At 47.8% G+C, this 23060-nt stretch overlaps 1 protein-coding gene across 1 annotated transcript; it reads right to left on the bottom strand.

Moving 5' to 3' along the window:
• Positions 1 to 632: 632 nt before the first annotated feature.
• Positions 633 to 4940, bottom strand: LOC113461824 (plant UBX domain-containing protein 1-like). Its single transcript, XM_039133986.1, has 4 exons — positions 4718 to 4940; positions 3835 to 3936; positions 3161 to 3214; positions 633 to 818 (listed from the first exon to the last, which is right to left on the bottom strand). Exons 1-4 carry the CDS (start codon positions 4736 to 4738, stop codon positions 669 to 671), a joined length of 327 nt encoding a protein of 108 aa, XP_038989914.1. The 5' UTR covers positions 4739 to 4940; the 3' UTR covers positions 633 to 668.
• Between the last annotated feature and the right edge of the window lie 18120 nt (positions 4941 to 23060).

Here is a 23060-nt window from a genome sequence, read left to right as displayed (position 1 = left end):
TTGATAAAAAGAAAAAGATTTTTCTTTATATTAGTTATTCATGTATCTAGCTTTTCGTAATAGTTGTCAAAGACAAGAACGTAGAACCTGAGAATTTACATTTTAGGTGAATGACTAAAAATGCTTTAGAGGAACTAGAAAATGTATCTTACAAAAAGCAAGTGAATGATTCTGCATGTTTAAAAGGAAAATGAAAAAGATTCAGTAAACCTACTAGACTAACTTCACATTGAGCTCGTATTGATATTGCTCAACAATCTTTAGTAAGTCATCAACGAATAATCAAAAGTAACAAAAGTTCATGAGGAGGATTCAGTATATTATAAAGAATAACTCGGCATTAATTTTTGAGAAAGAGGCAAAAAAACAGCCATATGGCCCACCATGCGGGCTTCGTTTCAAATTAAGGATTTTAGTTCCTTTATTTTTTTCAATGGATAAATATGAAAAAATCTTATTACATCATATACTTGCAAAGTTCAGTATCTATTTCAAGGTAATAACCTAAAATTTTATAAATACAAATGAATTTCACTTCAATATGAAAGAGTATTAAAATATCATAAAGAAAATTTTAGTGATTATTCACGAATGAGGAAAAAAAATATACTGACATTGAATATGTCTCATACAATGACAAATTGTTTTACATTTGTTTATCTATGTAACTAAATCAGATAGTGCTTACATAAATAGAATGGCAGGTCTGGTCGAGCAACAACTTTCATGAGAAGATGCATCAAGCTTTCAATTTTCTCCGATGGCTGAAACTTTGCCTCAAGAATGTAATTATCAGGGAAGCGAACCCTAATTACAGCCTACACAAACATAAATAGAAAGAAAATTAATTTGAAAAATCATAAATTACACATTGGCAAACCAAGTCCACCATCTAGAAGGAAATCTGCCAAATGGTCCAAATTTGCAAATCTGCCTTGCATTAGCATATGATCTATTTAGTTAATTAACATGGTCTAAAACATAATTATTGGTGCAACATGACTTCTATACAATCCACATCACTAGATAAGTGGGGAAAAAACTATTTAACCAAATTGGTTGTGGTCAGTCCAGCACGAAGAGCTAGCTTTCCAGACTGCTATCCCCTAGATGTTGAACCAACTCGAATCATTGTAGGCTAGGCTTAGCTGCTCCAGCAATAGGTGTGCTCAAATGCAGACCTCATCACTGACCCCACAGTGCCTTGTGGCTAAGATCCATCTCCTGGAGCACCAACACCACCACCACCACCAAGACATAGCCCTCCAAATGATTGCTCTAGCAAGATCTTCACCATTTATGCTGGCAATTTTTCAACCAAGAGCCCATCAGAGAGGTTCTCATCACTAGCACTGAAGAAGTAGAGATTTCGGAAGGGTCCTAGACCTAAGATCTTGCTAGTGAGGTTGTTCAATTGGAGCTCCGACCACTGGAGCAAGGAACGCTGTGGAGCATGGTGAGCTCAGGTCGAAGAGGAAGTTGTTATAGAGTTCCTTGAGGGCAGAGGCAAAGGGCAAGGATGGGGATCTCATTGGAGGAGGCATCGTGAGAGAGGATGATGATGGAGACATGGGCGAGACCGGTAGGGAATGGTCGGGGGTGCAAGGCCGGCAAGGCAGTTGCTGGCAAGGTTGAGGGGACTCAACGAAAGAGAGGCCCGACTGAGGGAGAAAGGGAGTCGGAGTAGCCAGCCAAGTCAAAATCAAGCTCAATCACACAAAGGGCCCCCAATGTTGCAAGTGTCGATTGAAGGCTGCTAATGTTGAAGGTGTCTAGTGGAGTCTGCAAGTAAAGCGGGGGCCAAAGGCGGCATCATATTTCTTATAGCCTATATTGACATCATTAGTAGGGGAAAAACTCTCTAATTATTGAAGGGTAAAATAGTCAAATAGCCACTTACCATTAAGTTTCGAACCATCATGCATTGAAGTTAAGTAGAACTGCACACAAGTTAACTAGAAGTGCAAATTTGCATGTTTTTCGTCATTTTGTGATATAAATGGAATTTCGAGTTTTCAAGCAACAAACATGCAAATAAGCATTTTTGAGAGGATATATAGAAAAGATACACTTACAAATAGTGGAAAACTTTTCTTGTAAAAAATTTCTAAAAGCACAATTTATACGCCTCCTCATTATCAAGTGGAACAACATATTAGCCCTAGTGATTCACTTATTTCAATAATCCCCATCTCATAAAATTAATCTACAGAGAGTTGTTTGTTACTGCCATCTAGAAATAGCAAAACTCGATTCTGATGCATTTTTATATGAATCGCAACAAATTTCAAGTTCACATGAGGCATAACGAAGGCTGTATGCAAACCTAGTAATTGATTTAGATAGCTTTGCTCCATGCTTCAAAATCATTCAGAAGTCCCGAAGGCATGTAGAGTGGGGGTGATTGTTGCGGTATCTATTGATGCTAAAGACATTGATCTCCATTCAAAACACTTCCTCTTTAATTGTTCTCCATCTCAAATTTAGTTTCTGACAATCTACAATGAGTATGAAGATAGAAAATAAGTAGCTTCATAAATATAAGACATATTCAAAGACTTTTGATTCAAATGAAATCTTCCTCAGAGTTCACAACTGTTCTGTGATCGTATTCTTAAAATTCATTCTCCTTTTGTTGTTATGTTCTATTAAATCAGTCATGCTGTTTCACTTCTCCAATAAGTAGGATTGAGCAACTTCACTAAAAATATTCACCTGGCATTTGGCTCCAAAGGTCCCTTTGTTCATTTTTCATCCTCATACCGAGCAATTAAAGTTGTTATATAAACTTGATATTCCATATCGAATACTTCAGTCCACCAGCACTTTTCTTTAACAAGACTCATTATTCAAGGGGCTAAACCATCTGAAATCATCTTGAATACAAAGTCTCGATTTCCAGTGCATGATTATGTTGACGAGGATGCCCATTTATAAAGCTAGCCCTTTTTATTAATAAGGGTGTATTTATGTTTTAAGAGATACAAAATCCTGGGAAACAAAAGGCAACATGCAGAAATGAGCTGGAGAAGCAATATAAATTTCAGGAAAATATGAACAAAAGTTAGGCAGTATAGAGCTAGTGTTAATTGACAAAGAAAGAAAGAAGAAATATAATTGGGATACTCATCTTTTATCAAGTCCTTGTATGGACAAGTACCTTAGTGATCCTTGCCCTGCGGGCTGCTGCCTCTGCTTCCCGCATTTTACGGGTCTTTTAGAAATTTGGGATTGGGCCTGTTTCAAAGTTTTTTTTACCATGAACACCATATATTGAAGATGGTAGACTAAATGAGCAAAAACAAAATTGATTTCCAATATGCAAGCAGTACAGAGATAGTGCTAAAGAGTCCTAAGAAAAATTATGGATTTGTAGCAATCATGTTCTAATCCATAAAGACAAGCCAAATTCAGTAGATTATGAAAACTTTCAAAACTACTGCTTAGAGTAGAAATCTAGCGCCAAATTACAGCCAAAGTAACCTTTCAGTGTCAACATTACCTCGTCATTCTGTCTGACATGATTCGATAATAATCTTCCAGGAGTAAGATCATAAAATGGTCCGGTTCCTCTGCACAGGCAATCATAGTTAATATCATGCACACAATGTAAAGGTGCAATTCTTAAAATTGTTAATAATATGATATCCCTTATAATAAAATGAAAAACAGTTGAAAACATATTCCCACAGACATGATCAAAAACAATTCAACCGGCTCCAAAATGCACAAGATAGTTTTGATTCTTTCAAATCAGATATGACTCTATCTGGGGAAAAACTGGAACAAACACTATATCAAGGTTTTGAATATGATACTAAAAAAGGTAGATACCACTTGAAGAAGCAGATATTCTTTCGATGCTGCAGAATTTGCTGAGTTTGTGAATATGCGTATCTCATGACCAAGTTCTTCTGCCACAGCCAAAAGTTTGGCCTGAAAGCAATCAATAGGAAGTTACAAATCATTAGATATTCTCAAAGAATCAAGAGAACCATGAGTAATACCACCGATTGCACAGGACATCCACAATAAAACATTTCAAAATAATTAAATGCAAATGTCTGACAGAGGCTTTACCAATGGGAAAAGTTAAAAAGTGACATAAGATTGCCCTGTTTGCATTTGATGAATTATCAAATTAACACTCCTAAGAGCAAACACGAGCCGGTTTAAAACTTCTGAGTCAACGTGGAGGCTTCGAAATGTATATGGGAAGTAAAAAAATGATTTTTATATGACTGGGCGAAGAAAAACTGGGACGGGGGCCAACATGCCCACCGGAAGAAAAATTGAACAGAGATCCTTGCTTGCATTCCACCAAGATATCATCAAGTTCTCTATGCAGGGGTTATTTGTTATCATAAACTAGCAGCAGCAGCAGACTATGGGCTCAATTTGATTGCTCAGCCCACCTTCCTTCTAACATGAATATCTTCAGCCAGAAACTAAGTTAAAATCAAATAATGTCTATCCAGAAAGTAAGCAAAAATTACCCTAAAGATTCCCATCAATCTGTCGATTCTTCTAGATTTTAGCAGCAGCACAACCGTAGCTCGTTTCTCTACCCTATAACTCATAAATACAAGTGAAGAACGCGTGATTTCAAAGCCAAACTCAGAAAAACGTCGAAGTAGAATCTAGAAAACAATAGATCGATCTCAAGGTTCAAGAAAGAACGATTGATTCGAGAGAGATGAAGAAGGGGAGAGAAGACCTTGGCTTGCTCTGCCTCCATGGATCGATCTCAGGAGATTCTTCTCGGTTAAAGGGGATCGAAGGTCCGGGGGTTCCCTGGTTTAAAAGAAGTAGAATGGTTTCTTGGCATAATCCGCGACGGCACGAGACTTAAAGTAATGATAAAAACCAGGGGAGCCCTCATAGTTTCAGGGATGCTTTCCAACAAAGTTACGGGTCACGGGCCAGGCTGAGGTCGGCATCCATACTCAAGTTATAGGGGATGATAGATCCAAACCCGGATCTAAACCAAATTAAAATTCTATTCCCATTTTTAACACTTAATATATATATATATATTTTGTAAATATGATTTGTTACATATTTTTATTTTTTTGAAAACCATTATTTGTATACATGCATCCTTCAAATCTCTCTTGTTTTTGCATGAACACCCTTGTTTTGGTCAATGCTTAAAGCCATCTTTATGACCATCACATGCCCATGGCCGCCATGTTACTGAATATTGATGCCATCGACTCAACAATCCGGTCTTCATACGCTTCTGATGAAGATGTGTTGATGGGTGCCAATAGTGCTTAACATTTTTCCATAGTGAGGAAGAAAAAGGAAAAGAATGGATTTTGGAGAAGAGAAAAGAAAAGAGAAGAGATGTTGGAAGAAAAGAGGAAGAACTAGGGCTTGGATAACTACTGCTAGTCCAGCTAACAAGCACCGAGCAATGCCATCCATTTGGTACCAAATTGGCATGAAAATAGGCCCAAATGATGAGCTCAAAACCATTTTCTCAATTTTTTTCCTTTTTTCGTTGTCTTAAAAAATATAACTCTAATATAACCTCATTAAGCTTGGTAACTAAGATTCAACAAGGCCTAAGATGTTGTTATTTACCAAATTTGATCCTAAAAGGCTCAATTCCAAGGTTGGAAATGGGGAAGCAATGGAGAGGAACGATAAAGGTGGCTCGACTATAGCTTAAAGCTCCAAGGTGTCCTCAGAGGTATGATGACATCTTCGAGATCAATGATGAATTTAATTACACGAGAAACTTGATGTGCGTAAGCCACTTTCAAACTAGAGCCCTATACTGAAGGGTAGGGAAGGGGTGTGTGTGTGTGTGTGTGTGTGTGGTGAGAGAGAGAGAGAGAGAGAGAGAGAGAGAGAGAGAGGTATATTATTCTCTATGATCATTAGACTCTCAAACCTTATAATGGCTCATAGTCCGATCACAATAAGGATTGCCAAATAGATTGCTAACTTTAAGTCTATCTTCCTTCGGGGGTGTATGGAGCCAAGCGACCTACTTGGACAACAATAAAGAAGGATTAATTTATATCGTTTGTTGATTAGGTTTAACAAGATAAGATCTAAAACATGTTTTTTGCTAATTTGCTCTTACTTTGCACTACCGTAATATTTCAAAACATATAGTTTGACTAAACTTATGCAAAAGTTATCAGTCACACTTTGGGGCAAATTGACTGAGGATTTTAATAAAAATATTATTTATAAGAAGAAAAAATTTAGTTATAATCATTTTTGTTAGCATGATCATTAACACATATAGATGCAATTTTCTTCTATTATTTCCAAAAAAATTATTTATCCTACATATTTACTTTCTTACAAAATGCAATCTTTTTAAAAAATTTAGGGAAACCATGTTTATCTATATCCTCTACATCAAAGTATTATATGGACGTACAAATTGGAGAAATTGTTGAGTACCCAGACAGGTCACTGTTCAAAATATTTGTTAATCAAATTCAGCTGATAATGACATTATATATTATCATCCGAGCATACACACAAATTAATGCACAATCTGCAAACATCGATGAGTTCGATTACATTTACAGTATAGGAACAATAAATTATTCTGGATCCTTAGCAAGAAGCAACCACCAATAGAAAAAAAAATTAAAGATTTGCTGAAATTAAATCCGAATGAATTTCATGTATGATAAAAAAAAATAAATATGGTTTTCATCATTATTCTCTAGCATCATCTTTCTTGCTATTACAATAGTGATTAATATTTTGAATATCAGGTAATTTGATTTCGGTGTTATCGTGTTGTAACAATAACTTTCTAAAAAAAACGTGCATTTTAAAGAACATTTTTCATAGGAGATAAAATTTATGTGTAAAGCAACTTTAAAAAGCTATAGCCATTGAAGTGCAGCGAAAATTAATAGTGATAATTTTTGGTGTAGCTAATGCGGGAAAAATGATTAGCCTCTAATGCCATGGTAAAATTATAGCATTTTCTCTTCTTTGCCTCTTTTTTGTCAAAAAAAATTATACTCATGGTATCAAATTAAAGTAACAATTATCTTTCAAAGGTTTTGAAGGTACCAATTGAATGTAATCATTATGGATGAAATTGGTGTTGCAAACTTTATTATATTCGGTACATTGGCTCAACAACTAATTGGTGTTCCAGCTCTGAATCTTACAACAGATGTAAGATCCAATAGATTCGCTCTTCCTTCTATTATTTAGAAAATTTGTAATATTGTTGACAAAATTTAGCACTAACAATGTCAATTTCAAGATGACAAAAATTATTCAATCGGATGAGCCGCAATTAGCCAATTTATGCCAAAGTTCTCGTATTGGCCCTTTTTCGGCAAATTTTTCCAATCTGTCCTATCAACTCCAAAAAAAAAACATGTGAGTACTGAACTTTTTTTTTTTGTAAGAAGACACCTGCAGAAACATCCTCGGCAATAATTTCTTACCCTAAATTTTTATTGAAAAAATATATAGTAAAAATCAATCATATTTTTAATAATATGCGCAGACCTACTCCAAAAAGATCATGTATGAGTTGCCCTCGGTACTCTGAGGTATTTTATTTTTGATTTTATTGGGTGCATCCGTACAAGTTTGGTATGATCCATCCGCCTTAGCAGCAAAAAAAATAATTATGCAAAAGGTAAAGCAACTTTAGATAAAAATATTTCATTATCATTATTTTTTTTAATCTTCTCTTTCTTATTATCCAGCTCAAGCATAGAAGCCAAGAGAGACAAGATATTAAATAATCATAAGTTTTATTTATTTCTACCTAACTGCTATTTTTTAAAATTTTAATCTATACATATATATATATGTATATATATGTGTATATATATAGATATGTATATGTATATATATGTGTATATATATATATATATGTATATGTATATATATGCGTATATGTATATGCACACGCACATATACATATATATATATATACACACACATATACATATATAAATACATATGTATATGTATATATATATATATATGTATATACATATATATATTGTTACGGAGGAACTTAGCCACCATGCCCCACGTGACCGGCACGCGCGCCCAGGAAGACTACGGCAGCCCCTTGATCCAGCAATCCGACCCGAGTCGGACATCTTCGTCTCCGCAGCCCGACCCCGAGTCGGCTGCCCCTTGATCCAGCAATCCGACCCCGAGTCGGACATCTTCGTCTCCGCAGCCCGACCCCGAGTCGGACATCTCTCGACAACGACAGGCTATTCCCCAGAGGCACGCCGCAACCTCCTGCTCCACTACTCCCTGCAACGGTTGTATCTGGCGCTGCTCCACGATCCCCTGTAACAGCCGTACAAGGCGGAGCTCCACTACGCCCTGTCGCGGCCGTACCCAGCGCTGCCCCACGACGCCCTGTAACGGCCGTGTCAGTGGCAGCTCCATCGTGCCCCACGATGACGAACCCCCCTGAAAGATCCCCCAGCCTGGTATATATGCGGCTGGGGGGAGAAGGGGGGGTAAGCAAGAACTTCCAGAGCATTCTCCTACTTGCTACTATTATCTTTCCTTCTCCTCCAATCTCCTCTGACTTGATCGTCGGAGGGCCCCCACTACCCCAGTGGTGGTGCGAGGCTTGCTTGCAGGTTTCCCGGTGGAAAGTGGAGCGCAATCAACACCAACCAAGGCAACCCAAACGGAACCCCGTTCACACCGCTGTGCCAATCGTTCTCGGTTTGGACCACCAGCAACATTTGGCGCTAGAAGGAGGGGCCCGAATCTCAGAGCGATCGTAATGGCACGGCGAGGTGGTCGTGGAGCTTCCAATGCCTCCGGTCGCGGGGCCTCTCGCGCCTCTGGCCGGGAGGCCGCTGCGTCTCCAACACATTCTCAGCAACACTCCACCGTTCCACCCCCCATTCAGATGGTCGAAGCCGCTCAGTTCGACCAGTTAGCCCAGCAGGTTCGCGCCCTCGCGGAGGCAGTGCAGAACCTGCAGGGTGTGATGTCTCGGGCGCCGCAGCGGGCCCAGGAGCCGCCGCTCCCTGAGCGCTCACCTGTCCTCCTCAACCCGCGCTCCTTCCTCTCCCATGGGGAGGAGCGCCGGCGCGAGGAAGATTCTCGAGCACGGTCCATTCTGCCGGGACCTTCCCATCGGAGCTGCGCGGGGTACGAGAGGCGGGCCCGGGCGCGTTCCCAGACCCCCCAGTCCTCAAGGAACCCGCGCTCCAGTCGGTCCCCCTCTCGGTGCTCCTTGTCTCCCACCCATCGGTCGCGCTCCCTGGACCGGCGGGTGGACGATCTCCACCGACAACTCCAGGTCCTGAAGGGCCACTCCAAAGATTCCTTCGCCGACTTGGAGATCTCCTCCCAGCCGGCGCTTGCCTCGAGGATCCTGCGGACCCCGAATCCGCCGGGGTTTAAAATGCCGGCGATCGAGCCCTATGACGGGGCGGCGGACCCGCGGGATCACGTCGAGAGTTTCAGGACCCTTATGCTCCTCCACGGAGCATCAGATCCTCTCCTCTGCAAGGCCTTCCCGGCGACCCTCCGTGGCCCGGCAAGGGCGTGGTTCGCCGGCTTGGAGGCTAACTCAATCCAGTCCTTCGACCAGTTTACTCGCCTCTTCATCACCCATTTCGCCGTCAGTAGCCGGCGGCGACTGGTCTCCGACTCCCTCTTTGATGTCCGGCAAAACGAGGGAGAAAGTTTGCGGGATTATCTTACCCGCTTCAACAAGGCTACGCTGGAAGTCTGGAACCTGAGCCAGGAAGTGGCTCTTTCAGCCCTGAAGCGTGGCTTCCGAAAGGGCAGACTCACCTTCTCCCTGGACAAACACCTGCCGCGGAGCTTCCCGGAGCTGTTGTCCCGGGCGAACCAGTATGCGGACGCCGAGGAGGCGGCCGCCCACCGGAGCAAGGAGGCCGCCGAGATCCCTCCAAAGCTCGGGAAGAAAAGGCGAAAAGAGGCACGCCAGAGGAGGAGCCCGACGCCTCAACGTCGGTGCAGGAGCCTGTCGCCAGCGAGGAACCACGGCGCCCTACGCCCTCGTTCTCCGCCCCGACGTTTCAACCGGTACACTCCTCTCCTGACTCCCCGGGCCCAGATCCTCATGGAAATCAAGGGGCGGGAGGACCTCCCGGTCCCGAGACAGATGAAGAAGATTCCTGGGAGGAGGCCCTCTCGGGCGTACTGTGAGTACCACCGGGACCACGGCCACGACACCGAAGACTGCTTCCAGCTTCGGGACGAGATCGAGGCTCTCATCCGCCGAGGGCGTCTCGGTCGATATGTGAACGACCGACGTCCCCCCGCAGACCCGCGTCCGGCCGATCCGGCCCCTCAGGAGCCTCGGGAGCAGAATCGACCCGTCGCGGGCGTGATCCACACTATCACTGGGGGCTGCCCCCGGCCCGAGAGGAACGCAGGGGGCTCGACTGAAGCGTCAGGGACAGCCGTCGCGAAGAGGCAGAGGGTCGGTAATGTAATCACTTTTTGTGATGAAGATGTAAAGGGGGTTCAGACCCCCACGATGACGCCATGGTGATCTCCCTCACTATGGCAAACTATGATGTAAGGCGTGTTCTTGTGGATAGTGGAAGCTCAGTTGATATTTTGTTTTACGAGGCCTTCCAAAAGATGAGCTTGTCCAGACAATTGTTGCACAAAACATCCACCCCCCTCATAGGATTCACTGGTGACGCTATCTCGGCCGAAGGTGTCGTTGAGCTGCCTGTGACTGCGGGCGTTGCACCCGCAGAAGCCACGGTGCGGCTCGGGTTCTTGGTCGTCCGTGTTCCCTCGGCCTACAACGCTATCCTCGGACGACCCGGACTGAACGCCCTTCGCGCGGTGGTCTCTACGTACCACTTGCTCATGCGGTTCCCCACGGCGGCCGGGATTGGAGAGGTCCGAGGTGACCAACCGACCGCAAGGCAATGTTTCCTAGCAACTCTCAAAGGGAAGAAGCCCGTAGAAGCCTTAAGCGTCGAGTCCCTCGACGCCAGAGACGAGGTGGCCTTGCGGCACGGGGAGCCGGCCGAGGGTGTGATCGAAGTTCCCCTCGAGGAAGGTCGCCCGGACAGGACGATCCGGGTCGGCGCCAATCTCGACCTGGGAGCTCGGGCCCGGTTGGTGGAATTCCTCCGAGCCAATGTCGATGTGTTTGCCTGGTCGGCGGCCGATGTACCTGGGATTGACTCGGAGGTCATTTCTCACGCCCTCAACGTCGACCCGACCCACCGACCGGTAAAACAGAAGAAGAGACACTGTGCCCCGGATCGGATCCGAGTGGTCGACCAGGAGGTAGACAAACTCTTGGAGGCAGGATTCATAAGGGAGGTCAGCTACCCCGAATGGCTGGCAAATGTCGTACTTGTCCGGAAGGCGAGCGGAAAGTGGAGGATGTGCGTCGACTACACCGACCTGAACAAGGCATGCCCCAAGGATAGCTTTCCGCTTCCGCGGATAGACCAACTGGTCGACGTGACTTCCGGATATCAGCTGCTGTCTTTCATGGACGCCTTCTCCGGCTACAACCAGATAATGATGGCTCCACAGGACGAGGAGAAAACTGCCTTTATAACAGACCGGGGGCTGTACTGTTACAAGGTAATGCCCTTCGGTCTGAAGAATGCTGGCGCCACTTACCAACGCCTCGTCAACAAAATCTTCAAAGAGCAAATCGGCCGGAACATGGAGGTGTACGTGGACGATATGCTGGTGAAGAGCCGCCATGCAGACCAGCACATCGCGGATCTGGAGGAGACTTTCGCCACCTTGCGGAAGTTTCACATGAAGCTGAACCCAGCGAAGTGCGCCTTTGGCGCTTCGGCCGGGAGGTTCCTCGGTTTCATTGTCAACCAGCGGGGGATCGAAGCCAACCCGGACAAAATCAAGGCCATCCAAGATATGTCCCCTCCGACCAAAGTGAAGGAGGTTCGGGAGCTCGCTGGGAGGGTCGCCGCGCTCGGATGATTTGTGGCAAAATCGGCCGAACGCTGCCAACGTTTCTTCAAGATGTTGAAACGCCCGAAAGACTTCCTCTGGACGGCCGAATGTCAAGCAGCATTCGACCAGCTCAAGGAATACTTGGCGTCTCCTCCCCTGCTGTCCAAGCCGCAAGAAGGGGAGATGCTCTACCTCTATCTGGCGGTCTCCCCAACCGCAGTCAGTGCGGTACTGGTTCGGAAAGAGGCAAAGCTCCAGAAGCCTGTGTACTACATCAGCCGGGTCCTACGGGATGCCGAGACGCGGTATACGAAGGCTGAAAAGATCGCCTTCGCGCTGCTGACCGCGACCAGGAGGCTTCGCCCCTATTTTCAGGCCCATTCTGTCACCCTCTTGATCGATCAACCGCTGCGGCAGATCCTCAGTAATCCAGAGAATGCGGGACGGCTGGTGAAGTGGGCAATAGAACTTGGTGAGTTCGACATCCGCTACCAGCCCCGACCCGCCATCAAGGCCCAGGCGCTCGCGGATCTCCTCGCTGAGTGCACGGTGCAGGAGGCGGAACCTAGGTCGCCGGAAACACCCAGCTTCGACCTCCCGATTTGGACGCTTCACATCGATGGGTCGTCGAACCCCGAAGGTGGAGGGGCCGGGCTGGTCCTTACCAGTCCAGATGGAGTGATAGCCGAGTATGCCTTGAGGTTCGGATTTCCAGTGACCAACAACGAGGCGGAGTACGAGGCCCTAGTCACGGGACTCAAACTCACCAAGGAGCTCGGCATCCGGCGCCTGAAGGTCTTCACCGACTCCCAGCTGGTGGTCGGGCAGGTCCGTGGGGAGTTCGAAGCCCGGAACCCGACCATGCAGAATTACGTCCGGAAGGTGCAAGCACTCATTCCCGACCTCGGCAGTGTCGACATCCAGCAGGTCCCAAGAAGTGAAAATGCCAGGGCCGACAGGTTGTCCCGCTTAGTGAGCGCAGACGCGCACAACTTGTCGAGGGCGATCTACCTGGAGACCCTGGATGCCCCGAGCATCGGCGAGGCTGGAGCGGTGATGGCGATTGATCCGGAGCCGTCTTGGATGGACCCGCTTGTCGCCTACCTCGCCGAAGGGATCCTCCCTGAAGACGAAGATCAAGCTCGGCGACTTGTTATGAAGTCCGCCCACTACGTACTCTATGAAGGGAGGCTGTATCGGACCTCGTTCACCGCCCCCCTCTTAAAGTGCCTCCGCCCCTCGGAAGCGACCTACGTCCTCGGCGAAGTCCACGAAGGCGTTTGCGGATCACACTTGGGGGCTAGGTCCTTGGCGCACAAGATCATGAGGCAAGGCTATTATTGGCCTACCTTGTTGGAGGACTCAAAGGATCATGTACGGAAATGCGATGCCTGCCAGCGCCACGCCAACGTCCAGAGAGTCCCTTCTGTCCCCTTGGCACCAATCACTGCACCCTGGCCCTTCGCCCAGTGGGGAATGGATATCCTCGGACCATTCCCCGTCGCTTCAGCTCAGCGGAAATTTTTGATTGTTGCAATCGACTACTTCACCAAGTGGGTGGAGGCAGAGCCGCTGGCCACTATCACGGAGGCGCAAGTCCGGAAGTTCGTGAAGAAGAACATTATTGTCCGATTTGGGGTACCTCGGGTCCTCATCTCGGATAATGGTCGACAGTTCGACAACAAGCATTTCCGTGACTTCTGCGAGGAGTTTGGGATCGAGCATCGGTTCACATCTGTGTCGCATCCCCAAACCAACGGCGAGGCCGAGGTCACAAATCGGACAATCCTCCAAGGAATCAAAGCGCGGATCGGTCGGACGGGACAAGCTTGGGTCGAAGAACTCGAGAATGTCCTTTGGGCGTATCGGACCACGCATCGGACCCCTACCGGGGAGACGCCTTTCAGCCTAACCTATGGCACGGAAGCCATTGTCCCCGTGGAGCTCGGACTCCCCTCACCTCGGGTGGCCGCGCACCGACCCGAGGCCAATTCGGAGCAACTCCGAGGGAACCTGGATCTCTTGGAAGAAGTAAGGGAAATGGCGCAGGTTCGGATGGCGATGTATCAGCGGAGGGTGGCCCGATATTACAACTCCAAGGTCCGACCGAAGCTTTTCAGAATCGGAGATCTGGTGCTAAGACGAGCTAAAGCATCTCAACCTGCGGAAGGTGGGAAGCTAGCGCCAAATTGGGAAGGCCCGTATAGGGTTCGCTGGGTAAACCGACCTGGCTCCTACCAGTTGGAGGCCCTAGATGGTCGAGAAATTCTAAGGAGCTGGAATTCCGCTAACCTGCGGATGTATTACCAGTAGAACGACAATGCCAGAAAGACAGTTCAAAAATGTATAACACTTTTCATTTCAATAATTTCTGGTTACAATGGCGTGCTCGTGTGATTACAAGGAATTCCCAGAGGGGAATTAAGGCGTAAAGAAAGTAAAGAAGAGGTGGAGACTCCGAGGAGCTGAAGATCTGGGATCCCGAAACCTCCATCCGAAGCGGCTGCAATCCCGCCGGGAGTGGGTGCTTCCAACCGGAGGCGCCATCGGCGTCTCACGAAGAAGACGAAGAGTCGGCGCGGATGAAGAAGAACTGGACGAAGGAGAAGTCCACACTGCTCCTACCCAGAGGCGCCATCCACGCCTCACGAAAAAGACGAGGAGCCGCCGCAGACGAAGCTCCCGCTGCCTCCAGGGGAACGCCACCTCCAAGGGATATTCCGGTCCTCCCCAGTGTTAGGGGAGAGAAGGAATACATGGGAGAAGAGCATATGGAGGCGCGGTCCCGGATCAAGCGCCTGGTGCGGAGCTCAATCGGGAGGCCGAACTTCAAGGAGGGGAGACGTGATCCCGGATGAAACGCCTAGAGCGGAGTTCCGCCGGGGAGAACCTCCTTGTTGATCCCAGATGAAACGGCTAGTTGGCGGAAGTCGCGAAGGGCGCGTCTCCCGTTCCTTCGGTAGGGGTCTCTCAACCATGCGCCGGAGAGGAGGCCCACGATCCATGGCAACCTGAACAGCTCCGGCTTGGCAGGCTCCATCGCACCTGCACCTATATTTATAGCCAAACTGCGGCCCCCCGGTCGTTCCGCTGCGGGTGGCTCCAATAAATGCGGGCGCATTGAATCCGGAGCCGATCCGGCTCTCGAGGCGTATCTCCCCGCGATTTCCTAAGCGTTATTCTCCTTAATCGCATTCTTTGTGCAGGACACTCCGGGTGGCCTGTACCCCTAGGTCCACATATCTCCGCTCGCGCCCAAGCCGCATCCGCCTCGAAGAACGCGCGTATCGCGGCCGCTTAACTGACACTCCTCGCAAGCAGCAACTGGCGATCCGATTTCCCAGGTAACCCCTCAATTAGCATTTAATGCCCATCTGGTGTTCCACAGGCGACGCTTGGAGAGGAGGAGAAACACGATCGCAGCTGGCCACGGAGAAATCCCGTCGGGCGGCAAGCGACAGGCGCACGACCAGCGAGCGGAATTTCCCGAGGCTCGGCCCTCGGATGCCAGGCTAACCCGATGATCATCCCGGGAGCAGACTAGCCTGAAGCCCCGACCGGTCGCCTCGGCTTGCGCCAGCCTTGGCCGACCAACGAGCGGAATCTCCCGAGGCACGGCCCTCGGATGCCAGGCTAACCCGATGATCATCCCGGGAGCAGACTAGCCTGAAGCCCCGACCGGTCGCCTCGGCTTGCGCCAGCCTTGGCCGACCAACGAGCGGAATCTCCCGAGGCTCGGCCCTCGGATGCCAGGCTAACCCGATGATCATCCCGGGAGCAGACTAGCCTGAAGCCCCGACCGGTCGCCTCGGCTTGCGCCAGCCTTGGCCGACCAACGAGCGGAATTTCCTGAGGCCTGACAACCCTCAGATGCCAGGCTAACCCGATGATCATCCCGGGAGCAGACTAGCCTGAAGCCCCGACCGGTCGCCTCGGCTTGCGCCAGCCTTGGCCGACCAACGAGCGGAATCTCCCGAGGCACGGCCCTCGGATGCCAGGCTAACCCGATGATCATCCCGGGAGCAGACTAGCCTGAAGCTCCGACCGGTCGCCTCGGCTTGCGCCAGCCTTGGCCGACCAACGAGCGGAATTTCCTGAGGCCTAGCCCTCGGATGCCTGGCTTAGCGCCGGAAGAAGTTCCTGAGGCCTAACCCTCGGATGCCTGGCTTAGCGCCGGAAGAAGTTCCTAAGGCCTAACCCTCGGATGCCTGGCTTAGCGCCGGAAGAAGTTCCTGAGGCCTAACCCTCGGATGCCTGGCTTAGCGCCGGAAGAAGTTCCTGAGGCCTAACCCTCGGATGCCTGGCTTAGCGCCGGAAGAAGTTCCTGAGGCCTAACCCTCGGATGCCTGGCTTAGCGCCGGAAGAAGTTCTTGAAGCCAAACCCTCGGATGCCTGGCTTAGCGCCGGAAGAAGTTCCTGAGGCCTAACCCTCGGATGCCTGGCTTAGCGCCGGAAGAAGTTCCTGAGGCCTAACCCTCGGATGCCTGGCTTAGCGCCGGAAGAATTCCCTGAGGCCTAACCCTCAGATACCTGGCCTAGCGCCAGAAGAATTTCAAGAGTCGGGAGTCAGCGAGACGCTACCAAGAGTTAAAAAGAAGAAGGACGAAAGTGAAATGAAGAAACTCTATTTGCATTAACTTTCATTGTTTCAGGGCCGAGACCCATACAACTTGGCAAAACGCCAACACACAAAGAAAAGAACGAAAATACAGAAGGTCAGCTTGGAGGAACCCCCGGGTCGGGAACGCCGGCCACGTCCGCAGGGGGTAGGGAGACGGTTGGAGAAGCAGCAGGCAATGGCGCCGGAGGGGAGTCGAGAAGGGAGATCCCACTCAGGTCAATTTCGGGGTACTTAGCCGACACCCTTGCCAGGCCTTCCTCGAAGCCTAAGACAAAGGAGTCGGACCCCGCGTCCGACATGTCACGGACGAACTCGTCAGACTGACGATAGGCCTGTACCGCCTCCGACATATCACGGGTGAACTCGACGGACTGACGATAAGCCTGTATCGCCTGACGCCCGATCTCCGCACTCTTCTCGGCCAGCGCCGCCTCTGCCCGCTCCATAATCTGAGCCTTCGCCTCCAAGACCTTCGCCACAATCCGGTCGTCCGCCTCGGAGGAGACCCTCAGCAGATCAGCCTGAGCCTCCTTGTGCTTCGCCTCGGCAGCAATGCGAGCAGCCTCAGCCTCCTCCAGGCGCGAATGAAGCTCCCGGTCGCTCGCGCGGGACTTCTCCAAGGCCGACTCCAATTCGCCCAGCTTGGCTTCAAGAGACCGGGTTCGGTTGCGGGTGTTGTCGGCTGACCGCTGGGCCTTCTCCCACCTCTCCCGGTAGTCGGCAGCCTTCCGGGATTGCTTCTCGGCCCGCTCCTCCGCCTTCTTGATCTCGCCCTCGAGACCCGAGGCAACCTTGAGTTGCTCTTGAGCCTCCAACAGTTGCTTCTCGAGGGTGACGAAGCCGAGTGCCCGCTCTTCGGCCACCCGGAGCCTCATCTCGAGGTCCCTGGTCGTCCTCCCCGCCGCAGCCTGACCTCCCTCCTCTACTGCCTTCAGTTGGCTCTCGGCCCTCGCCAGAAGCCTCGCCTGTTCCTCGTAGCACTCCTCCAGGCGGATCATGTACTGGGCGAGCTAAGAGATAGGAAAAATGGGGGCGTCAGGCAGGGATCAACAGAGCCTATAAATGATGAAAGCGACCGAAAGAACACTCACCGACATGAGACAGACGCAGCTGGCAGCCCCAACGTCAGGGACCCTCATCTCCCGGACCTGCCTGCGGTCCTTCTCCAGCAGTACCGTCTCGATGAGGCTTCGGGCGCCGGCGAAAGTGAAGGCCGACCCCGACTTCTCCCCGGAGTCGGACGGTGGTTCTGCAGCCTTACCCTTACCCATCGCATGGGGAAGAGTCATGCTGACCATGCTCGGGGCGGGGACCGCCCCTGGAATTGACAGGGTCCCGCTCGGCCGGAGCCTCGGCGCGTCCCTCCTCGTATCATCCGGAGCCGACCGAGTTGAAGGCTGGGCTGGGGACCGATCACGTCCGACCCGTCCATCTCGGGCACGCCCGGGTGATGCCTCCGGAGAAACGGTAGTCTCGGCGTCGGAGGGCTGATACAGCGTCAACTCCCGGTCCGCGCCCGCGGCGTCCCCCTGATCGGTGGGTCCGGACCCGTCTGTCGGAGTCGGAGTCGCCTGCCGGCGGGACTTCTTCGCCGGTGGGGCCCCGCTCGGAGGAGCTCGTTTCTTCCTCCGGACTGCTTCCAGTAGGGACGTCCTACCAACAGCCGTTGCCTTGTCCGACTGCATGACGTCGTCGATCTCTGCAAAAAGGACGAGGTGGTCGGAGGTTGAGAAACTGAAGGAAAGAACGAGACGAAAGAGGAGAAAAGAGCTAAAAAAAGGAATGGTGGCGGGCTCACGGTCAGTGGGGACCGAGCTCAGACCAACGTTCACCATGGTATCCTCGGAAATAAGGCAAGCCACCGGGGGGAGCCGGCCCTCGGCAACCAACCCCTTCAAAACGGCGACGCCATCGGATTCCTCCCTCGACAACCTCGATAGGCCAATCGGGGACTTCATCGGCGTCTCCCAGGTAGCCCTGATTCCCCAAGAGGGATCTGCGTCAACGAAAAAGAAACGCTCCTTCCAGCCGTGAATGGAGGAAGGAGCCTCCTTGACGAGGCCGCACCCTCGCCGCGCCGCAAAGCACCACCACCCTTTGTCCTGGGGGTGGCCGCTCAGGCCGTAGCATTCCCAAAAGACATTCAGGGTGGTGGGAACCTCGTGCATGCGGCAGAGAACCTGGAAGGCCGTCAGGGCGCGCCATGAGTTCGGCACCAGTTGCGTCGGCGCCACTCTTAAACCCCGAAGCACCTGCACAACTAAGTCCGAGGGGGGAAAGCGAAACCCAGCCTGAAGAATGCCCTCATTGATGGCGACCTTCCCTGGAGGAGGATGGGACATCCTCTCCTCAGGCCCCGGGAGCGTAACATTGCAGGCCTCGGGAAGGTGGTATCGAGCCACGAACCTATCTAGGTCTTCAGCGACCAGCTCCGACTTAATGCGGTCTGCTCTCACTTCGCCCATCCCTAATGGCCAATGAATCTACGGTCAGGACGGGGTCAAGAAGGGGAAAAGGACCGGAACGACTGGAGTACCCTAATACAAAAGGAGAAAGTATGGAGAGCCTCAAATTGAAGAATGGGGCAACTCACCGGAAGAGAAGGAAGAACGGCTCCGAAAGCGTCAAAGGAGGAGCAAGCGAACAGTTCGACGGCAATGACGACAGCGCAAAGGAGAAACTCGAAGATGTCTGTAAAGAGAAAGGCGGACGGAGGAGAGCCCTCGGTTAAATAGGCGGAAAGGTGGGTGACGCCTCGGTGACGCCAGAGGACGCCTGGCTGCCAAAGGGTCGCTCGCGCCCCAAAGGCGAATCGACGCCATTAAGGAGGGATGTCCGCCGAAATCCTCAGACTGCCAGGTCAGCAACAACCGCCATACGCCATAAAGAAGGCGGGGAGCTCGAAGCGCGCGCGCCTCTCCGAGGGATGGCGGCAATCACGAAGCATCACTCCCTTCACCCGTTCTCCTTCTGGTTCCAGGCTCGGAAGTGGGGGGCTACTGTTACGGAGGAACTTAGCCACCATGCCCCACGTGACCGGCACGCGCGCCCAGGAAGACTACGGCAGCCCCTTGATCCAGCAATCCGACCCCGAGTCGGACATCTTCGTCTCCGCAGCCCGACCCCGAGTCGGCTGCCCCTTGATCCAGCAATCCGACCCCGAGTCGGACATCTTCGTCTCCGTAGCCCGACCCCGAGTCGGCTGCCCCTTGATCCAGCAATCCGACCCCGAGTCGGACATCTTCGTCTCCGCAGCTCGACCCCGAGTCGGACATCTCTCGACAACGACAGGCTATTCCCCAGAGGCACGCCGCAACCTCCTGCTCCACTACTCCCTGCAACGGTTGTATCTGGCGCTGCTCCACGATCCCCTGTAACAGCCGTACAAGGCGGAGCTCCACTACGCCCTGTCGCGGCCGTACCCAGCGCTGCCCCACGACGCCCTGTAACAGCCGTGTCAGTGGCAGCTCCATCGTGCCCCACGATGACGAACCCCCCTGAAAGATCCCCCAGCCTGGTATATATGCGGCTGGGGGGAGAAGGGGGGGGGTAAGCAAGAACTTCCAGAGCATTCTCCTACTTGCTACTATTATCTTTCCTTCTCCTCCAATCTCCTCTGACTTGATCGTCGGAGGGCCCCCACTACCCCAGTGGTGGTGCGAGGCTTGCTTGCAGGTTTCCCGGTGGAAAGTGGAGCGCAATCAACACCAACCAAGGCAACCCAAACGGAACCCCGTTCACACCGCTGTGCCAATCGTTCTTGGTTTGGACCACCAGCAACATATATGTATGTATATGTATATGTATATGTATTTGTATATATATGTATATGTATATGTATATGTATATATGTATATGTATATGTACATATACAAACATATATATATATACATATATACATATATATATACACACACACACACATATATATATATATATACATATATATATATACATATATATATACACACATATATATATACATATATATATACACATATATATATATATATGTACATATATATATGTATACATATATATGTATATGTATGTATATACATATATACATATATATGTATGTACATATATATGTATATATGTGTATACATACATATACATATCTATGTATACATACATATACATATATACAAACATATATATATGTATACATACATATATATGTATACATACATATATATGTATGTATACATATATATGTATATATACGTATATATATACATATATATATATATATAGACACACACACACACATACACACATATACGTATATATATATATAGATATATATATATACATATACATATATATATATGTATACATATACATATATATATATATATGTATATGTGTATATATATATATGTATATGTATATGTATGTATATACATATATATGTATATGTATATACATATGTATATATGTATATGTATGTATATATTTATATATGTATGCAGATATATATATGTATATATGTATATACATATGTATATACATATGTATATACATATGTATATACATATGTATATATATGTGTATATATGTATATACATATGTATATATATGTATATATGTATATACATATGTTTATATATATATATATATGTATATCCGTTAATCAGTGCAAGACCTACTTGAGGCACTTGAGGGGTTTCAGGCCTAAGAAATTCAGGGAAGGGGGATACGGTACGGGGTACAACCGGCAATTCGTGAAAGCACTCAACTGACGAAAAGGGGGCGAGAGGGGATGACATCAAAGATACCGGAGATGGGAATGATCGAGATTCGAGGATCAGATATATATATATATATATATATATATATATATATATATATATATATATATATACATATGTATGTATATATACATATGTATATACATATGTATGTATATATACATATGTATATACATTTGTATGTATATATACATATGTATGTACATTTGTATGTATATATACATATGTATGTATATATATGTATATATATATATATATATATATATATATATATATACATATGTATGTATATATATGTATATGTATATACATATGTGTGTGTGTATATATATATACATATGTATATATATATATATATATGCATATATGTATCTAGATATGTGTGTATATATATATATATATATATATATCACAACCCAATGCGTAACATGACTCCTTTGGTTGGCTTCATGATGTATGTATATATACATATTCATTCATTTATATATATATATATATATATATATATATATATCACAACCCAATGCGTAACATGAGTCCTTTGGTTGGCTTCATGTAGCTTCAACGCTTATTTTGCCTATGAAGTCCAGAATCTCCCTAGAGAATCCAAGCTATTATTAATATAATAAAAAGAATTTTTATACACATGCCCTTCTCATTTTTTACTATATATTTTAAATCTGAGCTAGTTCTTTCTTTTTATTTTCTTTGACATTGCACCATCCGCATTAAATTGTAACAATTACTTGATGATCGTTCACATTTTTTTTGCTTGAAAAAAATTATAACTAAATTTTACCCACCAATCTATATTTTGTCACAATATTTTAAAATCCCAAAGGGGATGAAATAGGTCTAATATCTTGCTTAAATAGTATTTGATATAGGAAAAAATATGAAGAGTTCTAGCTCACACAAGAAATGTAAATCATGTATCAAAACCATGCACATTCAAAATATTTGAAGGAATTGGCTCATACGAACATGATAAACTTGAGCTCAAACGGTCTTTTCAAACAGCAACTCTATAATATTTTATAAGAAAGCATTATTATTCTATAATATTTTAATGTCATTTAATCACCACAAGCCATTGGATTCAATATGCACCAATTTATGTAACAGTGCCCAAGCTCACATATCTCCCCAACCAATAAAACATAGCACTTAGCTTCAAGAGTCAATCTTGAGCACCACAGACTTCCAGAGTCCTAATCATCTGTCATTATTTGCCCTCTGCACTACTCTCTCTCATTTATTTTTATGTCAGATGATTGAATTGATAGATAAAGATGTATGGATAGGCTTATGGGTGGTAATTTACTCCATTCCATTAGGGGGGGGGTGTGCAAAATGAATCGTACAGTTCACAACAAAAGGGGCCACCCAATTTTGGCCCAATAAGATACCAACGCTGACCGAACGTGTCCACGGTCTGACCTAGAATTAGCCCAACCTCGAATTTCACCGAAAGCTCCTTCAATTTCGGATATTCGTCGACTCGGCCGACCAAGTTCGGAGCGTCTTCGGTATTCACCGACTCGCCCCGACCAAGCTCGGGGTGCCCTCTCCGGTAATACGCCCTGGCCTTCGAGCTCGGGGTGCTCCACCAAACACACCTCGGAACCTGGGACGCTAGGCTGACTTCAACACTTGTCTAGCCGACTTCGCCAAATACCTGATATGATCTCTTGACGAGCTCGGCCTCACCAACGGCCGCACCCATGTGCGTGTCTTCGCCCTCCTACGTGGTTGTATATTGCGAC

Source organism: Phoenix dactylifera, chromosome 14 (assembly GCF_009389715.1).
Source record: "Phoenix dactylifera cultivar Barhee BC4 chromosome 14, palm_55x_up_171113_PBpolish2nd_filt_p, whole genome shotgun sequence".
Lineage (NCBI taxonomy): Eukaryota > Viridiplantae > Streptophyta > Magnoliopsida > Arecales > Arecaceae > Phoenix > Phoenix dactylifera.
Note: the sequence above shows the minus strand (reverse complement) of the source record. Positions and strands in the feature narration are given on the sequence as shown.

Coding starts and splice junctions, on each gene's coding strand:
- LOC113461824 (XM_039133986.1), bottom strand. CDS start 4,738: ATGGAGGCAGAGCAAGCCAAG. Junction 3,937..4,717: donor TGGAGGCAGAGCAAGCCAAG/GTCTTCTCTCCC, acceptor GATTGCTTTCAG/GCCAAACTTTTGGCTGTGGC. Junction 3,215..3,834: donor AATATCTGCTTCTTCAAGTG/GTATCTACCTTT, acceptor AATTTCTAAAAG/ACCCGTAAAATGCGGGAAGC.